This window comes from Capra hircus, unplaced genomic scaffold (genome assembly GCF_001704415.2).
Source record: "Capra hircus breed San Clemente unplaced genomic scaffold, ASM170441v1, whole genome shotgun sequence".
Lineage (NCBI taxonomy): Eukaryota > Metazoa > Chordata > Mammalia > Artiodactyla > Bovidae > Capra > Capra hircus.
This window is the reverse complement of record NW_017189552.1, coordinates 28,026-47,722: the sequence shown is the minus strand read 5'-3', so window position 1 is coordinate 47,722 and position 19,697 is coordinate 28,026. Positions and strand designations below refer to the sequence as shown.

Here is a 19,697-nt window from a genome sequence, read left to right as displayed (position 1 = left end):
CATCATGCTGTAGAAAGATTGCTGTGGCCCAGGAGAGAGATGCTGAAGGCTTTTGATAAGGTGTCAGTCAAGAAGAGGGGATACAGAGAGAAAGGATGGTCTGTGGTCCCATCGCGAGGAGTAAGTGATTGACAAGATATATGATCTGAGGGCTAGAGTAGAAATTTTAAAGTAACTGCCAGTTTTCTTGCTTTAAAACATGGGTGGATGGTGACACTGCGGAGATAGGTAGAACATGAAGCTTGGGGCTGAAGTGTTAATCCATGCAATGACATGGGTGAACCTCAGAAACTTGGTGCTAAGTGAAAGAAACCAGACACAAAAGTCCATCTATTGTATGATCCTGACTAGGCAAATCAAGAGAGGCTAGAAGTTAGGCTGCAGGTTAGAGGTTGCCTAGGGATGGAAGAGGAAAGCGAAAAGTTGGCTTAAAGCTCAACATTCAGAAAATGAAGATCATGGCATCTGGTCCCATCACTTCATGGGAAATAGATGGGGAAACAGTGGAAACAGTGTCAGACTTCATTTTGGGGGGCTCCAAAATCACTGCAGATGGTGACTGCAGCCATGAAATTAAAAGACGCTTCCTTGGAAGAAAAGTTATGACCAACCTAGATAGCATATTCAAAAGCAGAGACATTACTTTGCCGACTAAGGTCCGTCTAGTCAAGGCTATGGTTTTTCCTGTGGTCATGTATGGATGTGAGAGTTGGACTGTGAAGAAGGCTGAGCACCAAAGAAGAATTGATGCTTTTGAACTGTGGTGTTGGAGAAGACTCTTGAGAGTCCCTTGGACTGCAAGGAGATCCAACCAGTCCATTCTGAAGAAAATCAGCCCTGGGATTTCTTTGGAAGGAATGATGCTAAAGCTGAAACTCCAGTACTTTGGCCACCTCATGCGAAGAGTTGACTCATTGGAAAAGACTCTGATGCTGGGAAGGATTGGGGGCAGGAGGAATAGGGGACGACAGAGGATGAGATGGCTAGATGGCATCACTGACTCGATGAACATGAGTCTGAGTGAACTCCGGGACTTGGTGATGGCCAGGGAGGCCTGGCGTGCTGCGATTCATGGGGTCGCAAAGAGTCAGACACGACTGAGCGACTGAACTGAACTGAGGGATGGAGGGAAGCAAGGGTGGGGGAGGGGGTAGGAAAAGGGTATGGGATTTCCTTTTGGAGTGCTCAAAATATCCTGCAACAAGATAATGGTGGTGGTTGCACAACACTGTGAATGCACTAAAAAGCACTAAATAGTTTGTTTTAACAGGGTGAACTTTCTGTTATGTGTATTTAACTACAACAGTGGATGGGCAGATAGATAAAACAAAATGAATGCTTAAATGAAACAAACCAGGGGGAGGAGGCTAAAGATGATGGGTTTAATTTTTGCTTTCTGGGACTCAAGGTGTTTGTGGGCCATGGTTGTGGAACTGTCTAGCAGAGAGCTGGATTTGTGAGTCCAGAGCTCAGGGAAATGTCTGGGCTGAAGAAGGAGATGTAGGGGCAGGGCAGTAGGTGATATCTCCCAAGAAGAGCGGAAAAGCAAGGAGCTCAGGGGGAAGAGTGTCACTGCAGATGTGCAGGCAGAGGAGGAGAAAGCAGGCGGGATGGCCCGCATGGAGCAGCCCAAGCAAGGTAGCTCAGAACCATGTCTACAGCGCATGTTCAATCACTCCTGGTGGGGAAATGATAAGCCCCATTGCTGGCTATGCCTCGGGCATCAGTGATTATCTTGCATTCTGTGCTGGGCTTTTCACTGACATCACACTCTCTGGCATTTCACCTCTCACGCTGTGTGACTCAGCTCTTAGTCTAAGGTCTGCCGAGTGTGTGCCAAAAGGGTGACATGGTAAGCGCTCCAGGGGACAAATCCATGCTATAAGAATGCTTTCATATAAATACTACTCACTTAAAGAGTTAGAATCTGCCCTCAGATAGCATTATCAGAAGTCACTGGAAGCCACACTCAGCTTTACCACTGACAAGAATAGAGGTAAAATCCATGAGGATTACCAAGCAAAATGACAACACTCTCACTTCACTAGAAGACCCTCCTAAACAGGGTGAGGTGTGACCGGGAGTTTGCTTACATTTTAGTTTTGGAGATGACATGGCAATCGAGAGGCTCAGATGACCCAAGTTTCACTTATTTTCCACTTTAGAAAACTGGTCCCTGGGATTCCCCTCCCCTATCACCTTGCTTGCTCTTTTCTGTTAGTGTCACCCCCTGCCCCCCTGCCCCCCTGCCTCAGCAACTGCTTCTTTCCCCAGGTCATTAGGTGGTAAGGTGAGTATGTGAAAAGAGTGAAAAGATACCTATTCCCCTCCAATCCACATATTTGGTTGCCCTGGATATAGTCCTGTATTTGTTTGCTGGGGCTGATGTAACAGTCCCACATGTTGGGGGCTGAAACACCAGAAATGCATTGTCCCCCAGTTCTGGAGACTAGAAGCTCAAGATCAAGGTGTGAGTAGTGTTGGTGCCTTTTGAGAGCTATGAGGGCAGGATCTGTTCCAGGCCTCTCTCCTGGGCTTGTGTAGATGGACATCTCATCCTTCTATCTCTTCATATCACCATCCATATACAGGTATTTCTGCATCCCAATTTCCTCTTCTTGTCAGGACACCAGTTGTGTCTAATGGGGGCCCACCTTCATGATCTCACTTTCATTTGATCACCTCTGTAAAGACCCTGTCTCCAAATATGGTCACATGCAGAGGTACCCATAATCAGCCTGTTGCCTGAATTTGCCTTTCTTTCATGGCACAGGTCTCACGATCTTTGTTAGATGGGCTCCTTCAGATGGCAGGACGTAGCGATGGGCTGCTGGGTTCTGTCCCAACCCTGCCAGGGGGAAGCCTCATGAACATGAAATCTGCACCCCTCCCCGACCACCCCACACACACATCCACCCACCCCAGGAAAGCCACGCTGAGCTCCTTTCTCCTCCACCCTCTCAGAATGACTCCGGTGTAGGGAGCTGACTCAGGCCGCATCTGCAAACAGTAATTTCCAGATAACATTGTTACTGCAATTACCAAGTTAAGAAAAGGCTGCTCAGCCGCTACTTGGGCAATGGAGAAAGTAATGAAAAAAAAAACAAACCAGATTTGCTTTTCTCCTGTGGAGACAGCCCATTCAGAGGAAGCAGCCCCCACCTTCTCTGCCAGCAGCTCTGAAGTAACCCCAGCTTCAGACTGGTCTGCTTCCTGGGGGCCGATCATTCTTGGGCTTTGCAGTTGGAGGCTGTGCCAAGAGAGCCCGCTGGAGACCCAGAGACAAATCTGGCTGTTGCCCCACATTCTCTCCCCACTAAATCACAGTTTTCTTTCTCAGGAAGGTGGCTATTGTGTGGCTGTCAAACTGAGGCAAGTGAAACGTGGCCGAGTGACGGCATGCATTAGCAATAGCAGCTCCCTCTGTCACATGCAAGCTCTGAGGCAGTGACAAGGCAATTTGGCCCTGATAGGTGGGTGATTAAACATAACAAAAAGCATGAAGAATGAGAGGGGAAAGCTCCTATTACCTTGTGGTCCCCAAACCGACGGGGTGGCCAAATACTCCCCACGTGAACAGAACCCCCAGTCAGAGGTGCAGACCCCAGGGCAGGGCATCGTCCCTGAACCAGCCGTGGATGGTTTCCTTGACCAGGTCTGGGAATGCAAGGTGGGTGGTGAGGGAGACGGCAGCAAGATCTGGGTTGGGTTCAAGGTCTGGGTCAAGACCTGAAACTCTATGGTTAGAAACAGTGTTCCTGGCGGGGTGTGTGTATGCTGGGGACTCCTGAGTGCGCTCAAGACTTGTGGACATTTCTCACAGTGTCATGTCTCAGATGGGGAAGCTTAGATGATAGCCAACCAGAAGAGGATTAAAGGCAAATTATCTCTCAGCTCAAGGGAACCCCGGTTTAAATTGGATTTGTGATCTAACATTTGCATGAGTGTAGGAACCACATCACAAGTGTGGGGCCCTGATGGGAGCCCACCTACCTAATCCCATGTGTCAGAATCTGGGAAATCGATTAGGTAGCAGAGCACCGGGCATGGAGAGGTCTCAACCGAAGAGAAATTGCCACAGTCCTGGGCAGACTACACATCAGGCCAGCGAGAACTAACACCTTTTCCCCACCTCTTTCCCTGTGCTTTAATGAACCTCTGTATATAATAATCAGTGAGCACCAAGTCTACATTCTCACCCTGGCTTCTCCTTTAACCACTAAAATGTGAGCCTCCTGCCACAGGTCCTAATTGTCTACTTAAATCAACTCATCCACACCGTCAGGCCACATGACACACGTGCCTGCCTGTGGGTTCATTGCGAGAGGACAGGTGATTTGTCCTGTGAGAGGAGACCTCCGTGCGGATGGATTCGTCTTTACTACCCTCCGGTTTGGAAATTCTAAAGTCAGAGAGGGATAGAGCATCTTTGCTGAAGGGTTCTGGGCTTGGTCCCTGCACCATCCAGAGAGCTGTCTCTTTAATATAATGCTTTGTCTCTCCTGGAAAAAACAAAGCCTTTTTCCCCAGTGAAGCTTCTGCTGGCTGTATCAACTACAGTTTTAACACAGAAAAAATGGAAGGAGAAAGGGATTGTGTGTGGGGGAAAACAGCTCTTTTTCTCAAGGCAGTTTTCTCCATGGATGTGAGTTGCAACGTATTTGAGAGCTCCTGTCAATCTCCATCAAGCAAGGCAGTTAGAGGAGTGGTTAGGGACATGGGCTTTGGCATCAGGCAAGTGCAGGCTGTCATCTCACCTCTCCCTCCTCCCACTCACCCAGCTGTGTGACTTTTTAAAAATAACAGCTTTATTGAGATTCAGGTACCATAAAATAACCTTTTAAAGTGTATGATTCAGTGATTTGTGGTAGTCACAGACTTATGCCATCATCATCACTGTCTAATTCCAGTATATGTTCATCACCCCAAAAAGAATTCTTGTGCCATGAGTACTCATTCCTCACTCCCCAAACCCCCAGCCCCTGGCTACTAGTAATCTACTTTCTATCTCTATAGCTATGCGCATTGTGTACATTTAATGTACATGGAATCATTCAACATGTGGTCTTTTGTATCTGGCTTCTTTCACTCAGCATAGTGTTTTCAAGATGCCTCTATGTTGTAGCATGTACCAATACTGTGTTCCTTGTTATGGCTGAATAATATTCTATGCTCTGGCTATACCACATGCTGTTTGTCCACTCATCATTTCATGGCTATTTCAGTTGTTTTCACTTTATGTCTATTTCCTCATGGCTAATGATGTTCTGCATCTTTTCACCTGCTTGTTGCCCATTCTTATATCCTCCTTGGAGAAACATCCATTCAGATCCCTTGCCCATTTTTTGATTGTTTTCAGTTCAGTTCAGTCACTCAGTCATGTCCAACTCTTTGACACCCCATGGTCTGCAGCATGCCAGGCTTCCCTGTCCATCACCAACTCCTGGAGCTTGCTCAAACTCATGTCCATCGAGTCGGTGACGCCATCCAACCATCTAATCCTCTATCCCCTTCTCTTCCTGCCTTCAACCTTTCCCAGCATCTGGGTCTTTTCCAATGAGTCAGCTCTTTGCATCAGGTAGCCAAATTGTTGGAGCTTCAACTTCAGCACCAGTCTTTCCAATGAATGTTCAGGACTGATTTCCTTTAGGATGGACTGGTCGGATCTCCTTGCAGGTCAAGGGACTCTCAAGAGTCTTCTCTAATACCACAGTTCAAAAGCATCAGTTCTTTGGCACTTAGCTTTCTTTATGGTCCAACTCTCACATCTATACATGGCTACTGGAAAAACCATAGCTTTGACTAGATGGACCTTTGTTGACAAAGTAATGTCTCTGCTTTTTAATATGCTGTCAAGTTTGGTTATAGCTTTTCTTCCAAGGAGCAAGCATCTTTTAATTTCATGGCTGCATTTTTATGGTTTCAGTTTCAGGCTTCTTTATACTGTTTTGATACTAGACTGTTATCAGATATATGACCCACAACTATTTTTCTCCCATTCTGTGGAGACATTTCTTGACTTTTCTGAGTTTCCTTAACTAAACAGAAAGTACAAGTGCAGCCTCCCAGATTTTTTGAAAAGAGTCAATGAAGTGATCCATTGGCACACGTGGCAGAGTGAGTGTCTGGCACACAGTGAGGTGAAGTCGCTCAGTCGTGTCCGACTCTTTGCAACCCCACGGACTGTAGCCTATCAGGCTCCTCTGTCCCTGGGATTTTCCAGGCAAGAGTGCTGGAGTGGATTGCCATTTCCTTCTCCAGGGGATCTTCCCGACCCAGGAATTGAACCCTGGTCTCCCTCATTGCAGGCAGACGCTTTACTGTCTGAGCCATCAGGGAAGCCCGTGACTTGGCACACAGTGAGCTTACCTGAATAAGTCTTGTGATCATTCACTAGGATCAGCCAACTTAGATTCATGGTGAGACAGAGGCAAGGTGGGAGCCCTGGAGCCCTCAGTTTACATCTAATGAGTGTGATGTTCAAAGAGCTTTGAATTGACTATCGTGTTATTCCTAGAATGACTGGAGCTGTTTTATTTCAGATGAGTACACTTTTATTCTAAGTATATTTTATAGTTTTAGAAATTAACTGATAATTCCTGGCCAGTATTGGGATCTGCCACTTTCCATGTCTATATTTATAGCTCTCTGTTTTTCTCTCTATCTAAACAGCTGCCCATATATCACAAATGTGTCTATGAACAATAGGATAGAAATAGCCTAGTGTTGGGACAAATATTTAGAATTGGCACTTTCTTACTTAAGGCAAATCATGAAAGGATAGACCTCCAATTTCTTAATATGTTTGCCGACAGTATGTAAAACCTACTTATGACTCTGTTGTGACTGAAACTGCTTTCTTCAACCAGAGATCTGGTAATTTCATCTGCAGGGATTCTTTTAATACTGGTTCTGAATGCATTGGTATAAGAACCAGGATCCAATTTGTCCTAATACCATAATAATAGAAGTGGTGGCATTTATTAAGCCCTCACCATCATATTCTTTTCACATTATTCTTCACAAAATGCATGCAAAATAGATATCAGGGACCTTGTTTTAGAGACCCAAAAATGGAGGCTCAGAGAGATCAATCAGTTTGCCTACATTTGCACAGCTAGTAAATACAAGAGCCCAGACTGGACCCCTAGTCCATGCAATTTCCAAATCTTTGTTCTCTCCTTTACATGGCCTTACACCTCTTAGGAGCTTATATTTACCAGAGTTCTTATTCATTAATCATCTAGGTTATTTCTGTGTTTCAGAATCAGAAAGTCAATCCCTTCTAATCCACTGATAAAATGGTAGTACATAAAACCTAGTGTGCTGCCAGTCCATGGGATTGTAAAGAGTCAGACACAACATAGCAGCTGAGCAACAACACAGAACAATTTAGATCTGTGTGTCACTCACTTATCTTGAGAATCTTTTCATCTCAGAACTTCAGCTTTTATTTTGGAGTCAATGGAAGTTCTAAGATATTGACTTTACATGGCTTCAGCAGGATCCCAGGGTTAAGAAACAGCCACACTGTGTTGGTGAACCACAGATAATTCATTTGCACCATGCTGAAGTTTGAAAAGAGATGGCCAAAATGATTCAACATGGCTGGCTTTCCACATCAATGTGATTGTGCCATGTGCTATAATTTATAGTGTAAACAAGTTTTCTGCAGAAGCTAAATTTATCATGCAACTAATTTAACATGCACAGAAGGAGCTGTTAAATTATTTCAGTCCCATTACTCAAAATGTTCAGAAAATTCCTCTGTATTAGAGCCAGTGCAGGATTGGCTCTGCAGCCAAGTGCATCAACATAAATGTTGAATTCCCTGAAGAAAATGCTTGCCTCATACTGTTACTTAGGGGAAATTTATGCCCAGACACTGTGGAGCCCCTTCTAAAACAATTCTCATTTTGTTAAAACAATAGGATCAAATTTTCTATCAAGTTACCCAGCATCTCTGCATTTATAAAACTTGTAGGCAGACACAAATGTCAATACAATGGTGATGTGTTTTTAAAAGATTAATACTTTATGAAATGTGGAAGTGGAACCTGAGGGTTTTCCTGTGACTTTCTAATTTTATCTTTACCTACACGGGAAGAATTCCTCATGGAAGCCATATGTGATGCCTCAAAACTGTTTAAATTGGAGTAATTATCAGAACAAATGGTGTCATTGGATGATATTAGTCTGTTTGTGTTCCTTCTGCCTACCCAATGAATCAACATTAATACAGATTTTTAGAAACACTTGAAACAGTCATCTGTGATTCCATTTTTATTTTAAAATACAAGTTTGAAAATTGATTTAACCTTTTTACCTACTAAAACATACCTTTAGATTGACAGTTTCCATTACATAGTCCTTATCCAGAAAAGATGGATCCTTTTCTACCCAGTTTTTAAAGCTCTGAATCAGGAATAGGCATGAAATTTTATCTGGTGTGTGTTTGGCATCTGTTGAGATGATCATATTTTTTTATCATTTTATTTGTCAATGACATGATGTAGTATATGAATAAACTTCTCAATATCAAACATTTTATACACTCCTGGAATCTGGTAGATTAATATTTTATGATATGCAGTTCAGTTTTATTTTATGTAGATTTGAATTTTACAGATTTGATAAAGTTGATATAATATTAATAGACTTTGTACTAAAAAAATTGATCTACTTCTACCTCTGATGTGGGAAAACTATTTGGGGCTGAGGTACAGTTCTTTTCCTTTCTGCAACTTTCACATTAATGTGAAAACACACTTCTCTAGTTTTACTTGGTTCTAAGTAAAAATGACATCTAATGTATTCAGGATAATCCAGGCTGAGTTATCTTGAGCCAATAATCACAATAGATGATAAAGGTAGGGGGATTCCCATGTGCTAGCATTGTCTCATTTAATAATTACAACAGTCCTATAAGCTGTTAGTGTTAGGAGTCCTCTGTCACCAAGGACTCACTCGGAAGTTCAAGGGATTTGATCTAAGGTGATGCAGCCAGTGAGGGTTTGAACTTGGGCCTGACTGCAGAGCAGGCTCAGGCCTTACACTCAGCCTCTCCCTGTGCTCAGAAACCACATACAGCTCAGCTGGCTCTGCAAAGAGGCAAGTCACTGGTCTCCGAGTGCCTTCACCAGACTCTCTGAGTAGACATCAACATCCCTTCTTTTGAGTCCCTTCTTACATGCCTCTAACATTGAGCTTACAACATTACGTTGTTATTGTTTGTTTGTCAAGTCTTATCCTTCTTAAGGTGTGAGTTTTTTTAGGGGAAGAGGCCATGTCATCTCACTGTTGCCTCCCCAGGGCCAAGCTCAGTCATGGCAAGTAGTAATGATAGTTACAGTAATCACAGAGTGTCTACCAACCATCTCACATACATATCTCATCTAATCCTCATACCAGCCTTCTGAAATAGGTACTGTTATTGCTTCCATTGTACAGATTAGGAAACTGAAGCTATGATAAAAAAAAAAAAAAAAAACTTGCCCTAGTCCACACTCAGTATGCTTTAGAAAGTGCAAGTGTTAGTTGCTCAATTGTGTCCAATTCTTTGAGACCCTATGAACTATAGTCTGCCAGGTTCCTCTCTCCATAGGATTTCTCAGGCAAGAATACTGGAGTGGGTTACTATGCCCTTCTCCAGGGGATCTCCCCAACCCAGGGATCAAACCCAGGTCTCCTGCATTGCAGACGGGTTCTTTACTGAATGAACCACCAGAGAAGCCTGTTTTAGCACTAAGGTTCAAATTCAGCACAGCCCAACTGCAAAATCTGTGCTCTTGTGTGCTCCAACATTGTTTCACCCACAAATACCAAGCCCAGTAAATGATCCTGAATGAATCCCTATTACTCTGTATGGATGACTCTCCACAATTCATTCAAGATGACTCGGACAGTCCTACTGAAGAGTTGACACCATCTACTATTAAGATGCATGCTTGGAATATTTTTTAAAACAAAAGATTCTCTTTTCCCCTTTGGAATGATCCCAGCAGCTGTTGTCAGGTCCAGGTTGGCCCACTGGGTTATGATCTTCTCCAGGGAAATCCACTCTCAGATGTTTTCACACACACCCTGAAAAATGATACAATAATGTTTGGGTGTGTGTAACATTCTTGAAAGCCATCTGAATTCTATTAGGCAGTTTGTCTTTTGCATGATAACTTGAGTTCCCATATTTGCAGAAAATGTCATAACCCAGAGAAATATACCAAGAAAATGAAAATCAAATTCAAAATAAATCCCATGGAGGAGAAAATTGGTATTGTGCTGAATTTATGTGATCAATTCAATGGAAGTCCAAGGTTGAAGAGGTGGCAGTTTGATACAAGTCAATAATCATATACATCAAGGCTCATTCTATGAACTTGGGCTTATGTATGCAATATAGATATAAATCCATACATGCCATGCGTGTGGATAGAAATCAGATTCTTACTCTTTTGTTTCCTACCTTTGCCTTGTACATATGTACTCAGGACTCAAGCCAAACAGACTAGTCTGCATCCTTTGAATCTCTGAGATAGATATTATTTTTATGCCTATTGCACAGAGAAGTAAACTGAGGTTCAGAAAAGTTAAGTAACTTAACTCATGTTCTCTAACAAAATCCTGTATAATATCCACGGAGCCATAATTACCCCCAACATATGACTTGACCAGATGAGTTGTTTCCACAGTATGTTCATCATCCCTGGGGTACCCCAGAGGTTCCCAAACCTGGCTGTGAGCCAAGCAGCATGACTCTTTTATTTGGGGTTCTTAATAAGATTTCACCTGGCAAGGGAGGAATCTTGGGTGTGGGAAAGTTTGAAAACCACTGGTTTACAGCACAAGTCATCAGACTTTATTATGCTCAGATAGTAAATATTTCAGGCTTTTGGGGCCCTATCTTCTCCATTATAGCTACTGAACCTGGCCATTGTGGCATAAAAGCTCAGTTAGTATTTACATGAATGGGTGTGACTATGTTCCAATTGACTTTGAATTTGAATGCCATATAATTTTCATATGTCATGAAATATTATTCTTCTCTGGATTTTTTCTCAACCATTTAAAAATGTAAGACCAGTTTTAACTCACAGGCAGTATAAGAGCAGAAGGAAAGCTAGTTTGGACTGAAGGCCTCAGTTTGCCAACCCCTGGGCTAAATAGATGGTCCCTAAGGGACCTCTCAATTCTCTCACTAAGGAACCAGAGTAACCTTATGAGATGCCCTATTTTCTGAAACCCTAAGAAGACCATCAGCTATAAAAGATACTCCTTCTCTGGTCTGTATGCCCATGGAAGGGTGCATGATCTAGTTGGGACCCAGACTGTGGACCCACTGGGTGACACTGGGCTAGAGGTCCCACCTAATACATCTTGGAGACTTATCCCCATAGAATACAGTCTGGATCTTCAAACTATTTGTCACTGCCCCAGCCCTCAGACTTGGAATTTCTAGGATTCCCAGTGGGTTGGTCATGAAATCTGACATTTAAGTTAAAAGCTTGAGAAAATTAAATGCAGCTTCTCCAGAGAAAAGAGCCTTTACCTTGGGGAAACAGAATGAATGCTTTGAAAAATATCATAGCCTCTTCCTTATCGCCTGCCTCACTATCCACAAATGCTTCAGTGCTGCCAAAGCTACAAAGCACTAGGTAGGGAAATAGACAATTCCCTGAGTAGTTCTAGTCCGGTCATATTTCATTTCCCCAACCTACTTTATGAAGAGGAAGTGTCGTTTAAGGAGTAGTAGGACTAAGATACTATTCTAGAAAAGGATCCACAGTAAGAGGCTGCCTGACAAGAAGGCTCAGGTCTTCAGGCAACCCTGGACTCTCTGGGATGCCCAGCCCAGCTCTGCTGTGTTATTCATTTGGAGAAAAAAAATGAAAACACTTACTCTGATTACTATCAGCTCTGAATATTTATGAGGACCATGGTAATTTAAGCTAGTCCCCAGAAAACCCCAAAATAATTGAGAGAGAAGCTATGGTTCTCAGTTTTTGAGTGCCTAAAACCTGACTGAAACAGCCTCCTCCCCTTCCCCACACAATGGAACTAGCAGCACTGGCCCTACCTCCCAAGCCCATTGCATGTCCAGTGTCCCAGTGTGGGCTACAGAGAAGAGCACTCAGGCTGCCGGATGGAAGCTATGAGATAGCACAGGGCAACTCCTAACTGGTAGAACTGAAAATAGTTAAAGCTACAGTAGAAACAGATGTCCGACGGCATGAGACAAAGGCTGTAGCCATACATGGGCGATGTTGTAGGTACCTCCTCTGGGTGACAGGTGACAGAGGTAACACTTTAGGCACTTCCAACTGGAAGAGCCATGGTCCATCTATGCATCATCCACCAATATGCAGCTATTTCCATCAACACCTGGAAGCCAGAATCCAGCCCATATCAAGTAATGCACCTGATTGTCTGCCCAGTTCAGTTCAGTTCAGTCGCTCAGTCGTGTCCGACTCTTTGTGACCCCATGAATCGCAGCACGCCAGGCCTCCCTGTCCATCACCAACTCCCGGAGTTCACTCAAACTCACATCCATCGAGTCGGTGATGCCATCCAACCATCTCATCCTCTGTCATCCCCTATTCCTCCTGCCCCCAATCTCTCCCAGCATCAGAGTCTTTTCAAATGAGTCAGCTCTTCACATGAGGTGGCCAAAGTACTGGAGTTTCAGCTTTAGCATCATTCCTTCCAAAGAACGCCTAGGACCGATCTCTTTTAGAATGGACTGGTTGGATCTCCTTGCAGCCCAAGGGACTCTCAAGAGTCTTCTCCAACACCACAGTTCAAAAGCATCAATTCTTTGGCACTCAGCTTTCTTTATAGTCCAACTCTCACGTTCATACATGACTACTGGAAAAACCATAGCCTTGACTAGATGGACCTTTGTTGGTAAAGTAATGTCTCTGCTTTTGAATATGCTATATATGTTGGTCATAACTTTCCTTCCAAGGAGTAAGTGTCTTTTAATTTCATGGCTGCAATCACCATCTGCAGTGATTTTGGAGCCCCCCCCAAAATAAAGTCTGGCACTGTTTCCACTGATTCCCCATCTATTTGCCATGAAATGATGGGACCAGATGCCATGATCTTCGTTTTCTGAATGTTGAGCTTTAAGCCAACTTTTTCACTCTCCTCTTTCACTTACATCAAGAGGCTTTTTAGTTTGGGGCCCCATTTTGTAATTCACAAAAAGGCACTGTGCAGGTTGCAGAACCACTTGGGGTTCAGAAGGTTGCTTCTGAGCAAAGATTCTGGGTCAAGTAACAGCTCATGAAGCCTAGTCTTACATGTGAAGGTTAAAGTCAGCCGTGTCTTGGAACCACCTCCTGAGAGTGGTAGGCTCAAAGACAGAACCCAAGGTGAGCACAGTGTCCAGTGGGGGCCATCCTTGACCTCTTTCTCTGGGTCTACAGGTCATTCTGCAGATATGGGAGTGGGTAATCAAAGACAGACCTCTTTTTTTTTTTAACTCTCACTTGGAACTACCTAGGTATTTCCTCTTGCAACTGGCCTTCAAATTCTCCAGGGGATCTTAGGCATGCTGGAGGATTTCAGGAAACCCAAAACAGCCACAATGTGTTTAGAACATTCTAGAAGAATAAATCCAAACCTGGAAACTTTCCAAACTCCATCATGGCATCTGGTCCCATCACTTCATGGGAAATAGATGGGGAAACAGTGGAAACAGTGCCAGACTTTATTTTTTGGGGCCCCAAAATCACTGCAGATGGTGATTGTAGCCATGAAATTAAAAGACGCTTACTGCTTGGAAGAAAAGTTATGACCAACCTAGATAGCATATTCAAAAGCAGAGACATTACTTTGCCGACTAAGGTCCGCCTAGTCAAGGCTATGGTTTTTCCTGTGGTCATGTATGGATGTGAGAATTGGACTGTGAAGAAGGCTGAGCGCTGAAGAATTGATGCTTTTGAACTGTGGTGTTGGAGAAGACTCTTGAGAGTCCCTTGGACTGCAAGGAGATCCAACCAGTCCATTCTGAAGGAGATCAACCCTGGGATTTCTTTGGAAGGAATGATGCTAAAGCTGAAGCTCCAGTACTTTGGCCACCTCATTTGAAGAGTTGACTCATTGGAAAAGACTCTGATGCTGTGAGAGATTGGGGGCAGGAGGAGAAGGGGACGACCCAGGATGAGATGGCTGGATGGCATCACAGACTTGGTGGACATGAGTCTGGGTGAACTCCGGGAGATGGTGATGGACAGGGAGGCCTGGCGTGCTGCAAGTCATGGGGTCGCAAAGAGTCAGACATGACTGAGTGACTGAACTGAATTGAACTAAGGATCTTTGAACCTCTCCTCACCTGGTCAAGGGCTTCCAATGATGCCTGGTAGCTGATGCCTTTGCCAGTCTTTGGGTTACCGTCAGAACTTTTTTGGTATTATTCAAATGTTTACAGCACCATTGCTTAGGTACTAATAGCAACAATAGTAATAATAACCAAGATGAAAGCAAAAGCCACCTGTATTGACTCCAAGGCAGTTTGTATAAGCTTTATTATTCAAATCCTTCCAAAAATTCTCCAAAGTAGATATTATTATTGCTCATTTTAGCATGTGAGAAAATTTAGATTCCAAGAGTTTTATTAACTAGTTCAAGACTGCAAACCCATTAGAAAATCCAGTATTTAAACTCAGATGTGTCTGACTCTTAAGCCCTTGCTCTGAGGCTCATGCTGCCACAACTAAAGGCTTCATTTTCATGGAAACTTCTGGAATAATGTTTCAAGCTCTCTGTTTTTTCCACTTCAAAATCACCTGAGCATTCCACTCTGTGAAGTGGCAAGGTTTCTGGACAACAGATGTTACAGTTGCAAGTAATATGAGGCCTGTCACACCATAGTTTCCTAGGGTTTCCTGGTGCCAAGAGCCATCTGAGGCCACCAGGATCTGCTCAAGGCCCAGAGAATTAAGAACAGAGAAGACCCTGAACATGGGTCTTCCTTCCTCCTCCAAGGCCACCCAAGTGTTCTTTTTATTCATCCCATCTCATCTGTCCCAACCTTAAGTATCCAAGCTTTTCTAGACCAGAACTTGTTTTTGTTGACACAATCTAATGAATTATTTTATTTCTTAATACTCAAGAAATGATGTCATAGATAAAATGAAAACAGAATTTTCACACAAAGGCAGACCCCGTGAAGCACTAGATCCTGAAAAAAAACATCTGAAGTCACAAAGGATCACTGCTTTGTTCTGTTTTCATCTACAGTAAGTCCCCCTGTTCTTAGAGTGTGTTCATAAGTCCAATTTGTTTGTAAGTCTGACAGAGTTAGCCTAGGTACCCAACTAAAATGATTAACTATACAGTACTGTACTGCAGTAGGTTTATAAAACTGTCCCATGTGGCTTAGCTGGTAAAGGATCCACCTGCAGTGAGGGAGACATGGGTTCGATCCCTGGGTTGGTAAGATCCCCTGGAGAAGGCAAAGGCTACTCACTCCAGTATTCTGCCCTGGAGAATTCCATGGGCTACAGTCCATGGGGTCGCAAAGAGTCGGACATAAATGAGCGACTTTCACTTTCACTTTTCACACAAATAATACTTAAAAACAAACACACACAAAAAATAAAGAAAACATTTTTTAATCTTACAGAATAGTACCTGGAAAAGTACACTAGTATAGTCAAACAGCTGGCACACAGGGGCAAGTTCACATCTTTGAAAGTTCACAACTTGAAGACTTCTACATAGGGATTTACTGTAATTGAGAAGTGGGAGAACAATTGTTGTTGTCATTGTTGACGACCACACACATGGGCAGACATTCACCTCACTGTGGTCTGTTCACATTTGGGGCTCTTCAATGTGTGCTGAATCTGTCTCTGGAACTATAACCTCATGAAAAGAGATTACCATTTTTCTGCTGAGACCACCTGAACTGCAATGGGCATGAATGGGGCTGCTATAATAATTAAATCCCAAATCTTTCATAATCCGCCACTTTCCCTAGAGTAATGTTCAGCATTAGCTCGAGATGGAAATGCAAACAAGTACATGTAGATTCAATAATAAAGCTTAATAGATCAGGGAAGGAGTGGGATGAAATGAATGCTTAACACCTCCAGAGATAACTCGTAATCATTTGCCTTTCTAGTGATTTCCTTGACTTGTGTTTGCCAGGACTTGAATCTATGCATCAGACTGTCCTTTATTTTATTAACAACCAGCGCCACACCAAGCTTGTTGCACAGGAAGTGTTTAATGTCAATCATTATACAGATTGGCTGACTATTTCTAGAACTGTTCACTGGAGGGCCTTTCATTTTCATGTTAAGATCTTATCAAGTTGATTGGAGAGTCGAATCAGCGCTGAGTTCTGCTCTCCATGCCCTGGTTCTAACTGAAGGAGAGTAGCCTAAAGATCATGAGCCCTTTTCTGGATCTTAGAGACCCCTGAGACATTTCCTGAGTCACCACAGCAAACTTTGGTTTGGTTGGCAAAATGAGATGAGAGAAACAAAGTCTCACTAACACTTTGCTTATGATGACTTGCTAACAGTTATTTCTAACTGTGGCAATTTCTTTCCAAACTAACAGATAATACCCTGCATTGTTTTCTGTTTTCATTCTTCATACATTGCTTCATGTTATGCTTACTGCCACCACCCTGCAAGGAGTTTAAGTATTACTATTATCCCATTTAACTGACAAGGGACATAGATGAGGTGCAGAGACAGTAAATGACTTACCTATTGTATCAGAGTTTATGATTAACCTGCAGTTGAATCCAACATTTTGATTCCACATCAGTTTTGTTTTGTGGGGTTGTTGTTGTTGCTGTTGATTTTCTTTCTTATTCTTCCCTTTTTAAGTTACATCCTCTAAGAAAACATTACATACTCTGGCTGGAGATGTTATGGCTGGAGACGGTCTGGGTTCTGTGTTTGCTGTCATGATTTATGAGCTGTGTGACCATGAGTAGGTTCCTTAACCTCTCTAGGCCTCACCATAGCCCCATTTTCCAGGAGGGGCTAATAATTTCCACCCCAAAATGGGGCTAATTATTATTTAGAGAACTTCCTTCATAAGATCCAAATTACATGCTGCTAATCAAATAGTTAGGGCTTCCCTGGTGGCTCAGTGGTAAAGAATCTGCCTACCAATGCAGAAGACATGGGTTCGATCCCTAAATCGGGAAGATTCTACTGGAGAAGGACATGGCATCCCACTCCAGTAGTCTTGCCTGGAGAATCCCATGGACAGAAGAGCCTGGTGGGCTACAGTCCATGGGGTTGCAAAGAGTCAGACACAACTAAGCGACTAAACAACAACAACAAACAAATACTTAGCACCTTCCCTGACACAGAAATAGATTCTCTAAAGGGTTAGAGTCATTTAAACATGTATCATTTATTTTGCTGAACCCTTACATGTAAACTAACCCATAGACATTGCCTACCAGAACACACACACACAGAAAATGAAGCCCATCACAGGTCATTTTTAAATGTTTGAGTTCTATTCCTTATGAGAATGATACAGTCTTCATTTACCACAATGGGTTGTAAAGAATTATTTGTTCAGTCATAAGCCTGCAACTGCAAAGGAAATGCTAACATACATTCTGTCTACTTCTCTAAAATCTTCCAAACATCCACTAGTCTCTTGAAGGACAGTCATAAATCCTGCAAATTTCACTCATCTGAAACCAACTCTAACAACTAACTTTCCCACGAAGCATCCTTTATATCCATCTTCCAGTTTCAGTGAACGCATCCTGATCTTAGGTGATTGAGCACAAAACTGGAGGAACTGGACTTTCGTTGGAGATTTTCTGAAACCCACTGTGACCTGAATCCCTTTCTAACATTTGGACATGACCTCCGAAATAATGTGCTCTCCTAGTTATCAAATTAGAAGTTGCTTTTTGCCTTCCAGCTTCCCTTCTGGAAAATGCACACAAGTGGGAATCAGGAGATGGGAATTTAAGGATGGACTGTAGCACTAATTAGCTGTGTGACCTTGAACAAAACACTTGGCTTCCCTGAACTTTTCTTTGTCTGCAAAATGAGGCTGGTGGGCTACATCATTTCTGGGAAGACACTGTATGGAAGGCCGAGGTAGATAAATAATCTGCCACACCTGTGTACATGGGACCTGGGGACTGGGGGGTGCTCAGTGGACAGCCAGTGCTGGGATCAGCCAGAGCTGGGAGTGGGGAGAGGGAAAGAGGATTCTTTTTGAGATGGAGATTATTTCTTGGAAGCTTTTGTGAAGGAGGTGGGATCTGACTGAGCTGTCTAGGAAAAAATAGAACTTTCAGAGTTGAAGAAGGGACTTTTAGCCGGGGAGTGGAGCCTGATGCTGAGTCTGAAAGCAAGAAAGAGCCAAGTATGCTCAGAAACTAGTAATCAGTCCAGCGAAGCTGGGGCTGGCTCCACTTGAAGCCTGGGGATGAGGTCAAAACTTGTGTTTAAGAAATAAAAATAGTAACACCAATTGGTCTTTGAAAAGAGTGTAACTGGAATTCTAAGACAGTAAGTCACTCTTCATGCTGTAGCTCAAGTTTGGAGTTAGACAGCGGGTGGCACTGGAATTAATATCCCTATAGAAACAGAAGGCTCTGCCTGCTCGATAAACAATTTTGAAAGTGCTAGTTCATCACCCAAATTCTGACCACTCATATTTTTCAGGTAACTTGCCTTAGGAGAGAAAGATTTCTTATACATATCGTGGGCTTACATCTCTGGGATCAAATTTTACGGGAAGAGATCGGTCATATATCAAAAGGTTAATGACGAGCCATTTCTCACCCAGCTATTTTGTGGCCACCGAGCTGCCACAGTGCAGAGGGCACTCACTGGAAGGCAATGGAAGTTCACTGGGCCTTTTGCCTCTGTCGTCCTTAGAGCCCCGGCAGGCTCCAACAACAGCCTCTCCAGCCAGGGGCTGCCCTTTGCCCCTTTTCTTTCATGGGAGACTCAAAGCATCTTTTCTTGTGGAGATCCACCGCCACATTCTGCCTCCACAATGATTGATCAGTACATTTATTACACTTTCAGTAGTAAAAATATATAGACTCCAGTCATCTCTGGAGATGCTGAAATAGTCCTTTTTTTCCTTTGATTTAGGGGAAGGTAGAGAGGGAGGATGTGTGTAGAGTCAGACATAAATATAAGAGCTCAAATATCTAATTAGCTGAAAGAATCTTGGTTCCCTCTGCACCTCTGACAGAATTGCAGCTGTCAGATTGGAGCATCAATATTTTATCTCCGTCTCAAGATGTATCTGAGGATGATTTAGAAAAGACGCTTTCTAACGTCAGTGCCACTGTTTTTTTTTTTTTTTTTTTTTTTGTAGGATGCTTGAAGACGACTTGAAGCTGAGCAGTGATGAAGATGACCTTGAGCCCATGAAGACCTTGACCACTCAGTGCACTGCCACTGAGCTCTATCAGGTAGGAACAGCATAGAGCTCATTCTGGACCCACAGGATGGGAGCTGAAGAAACTGGAATGGTTTTGCCATGCAGAAGCCTACCTGCTGCTTCATCGCTGGGCTTTGGAGCAAGGGAAACAAGCAAGGGCAGGCAGAATGTTCTGGACCAGGTCAACTCAGCTCACACTTTCAGTGAGGAAATGCTGAGCTCTTAAAATTCACTGCTTTCACCCCTGCCTTTGCTCCCTCCTCACCATATACACCTACTGGTCATCAAAAGCAGTATAG

General features: G+C 43.3%; 1 protein-coding gene across 1 annotated transcript in view; it reads left to right on the top strand.

Annotated features, from left to right (window-relative positions):
• Nucleotides 1-19,459, top strand: part of LOC108634524 (AF4/FMR2 family member 2-like) — a 424,707-nt gene extending 405,248 nt beyond the window's left edge. Inside the window, exon 8 of the mRNA XM_018044451.1 lies at nucleotides 19,333-19,459. Within this exon, the coding sequence (XP_017899940.1) occupies nucleotides 19,333-19,444 (112 nt within the window). The 3' untranslated portion in view covers nucleotides 19,445-19,459. The remainder of the gene's footprint in view (nucleotides 1-19,332) is intronic.
• The last annotated feature ends 238 nt before the right edge of the window (nucleotides 19,460-19,697 follow it).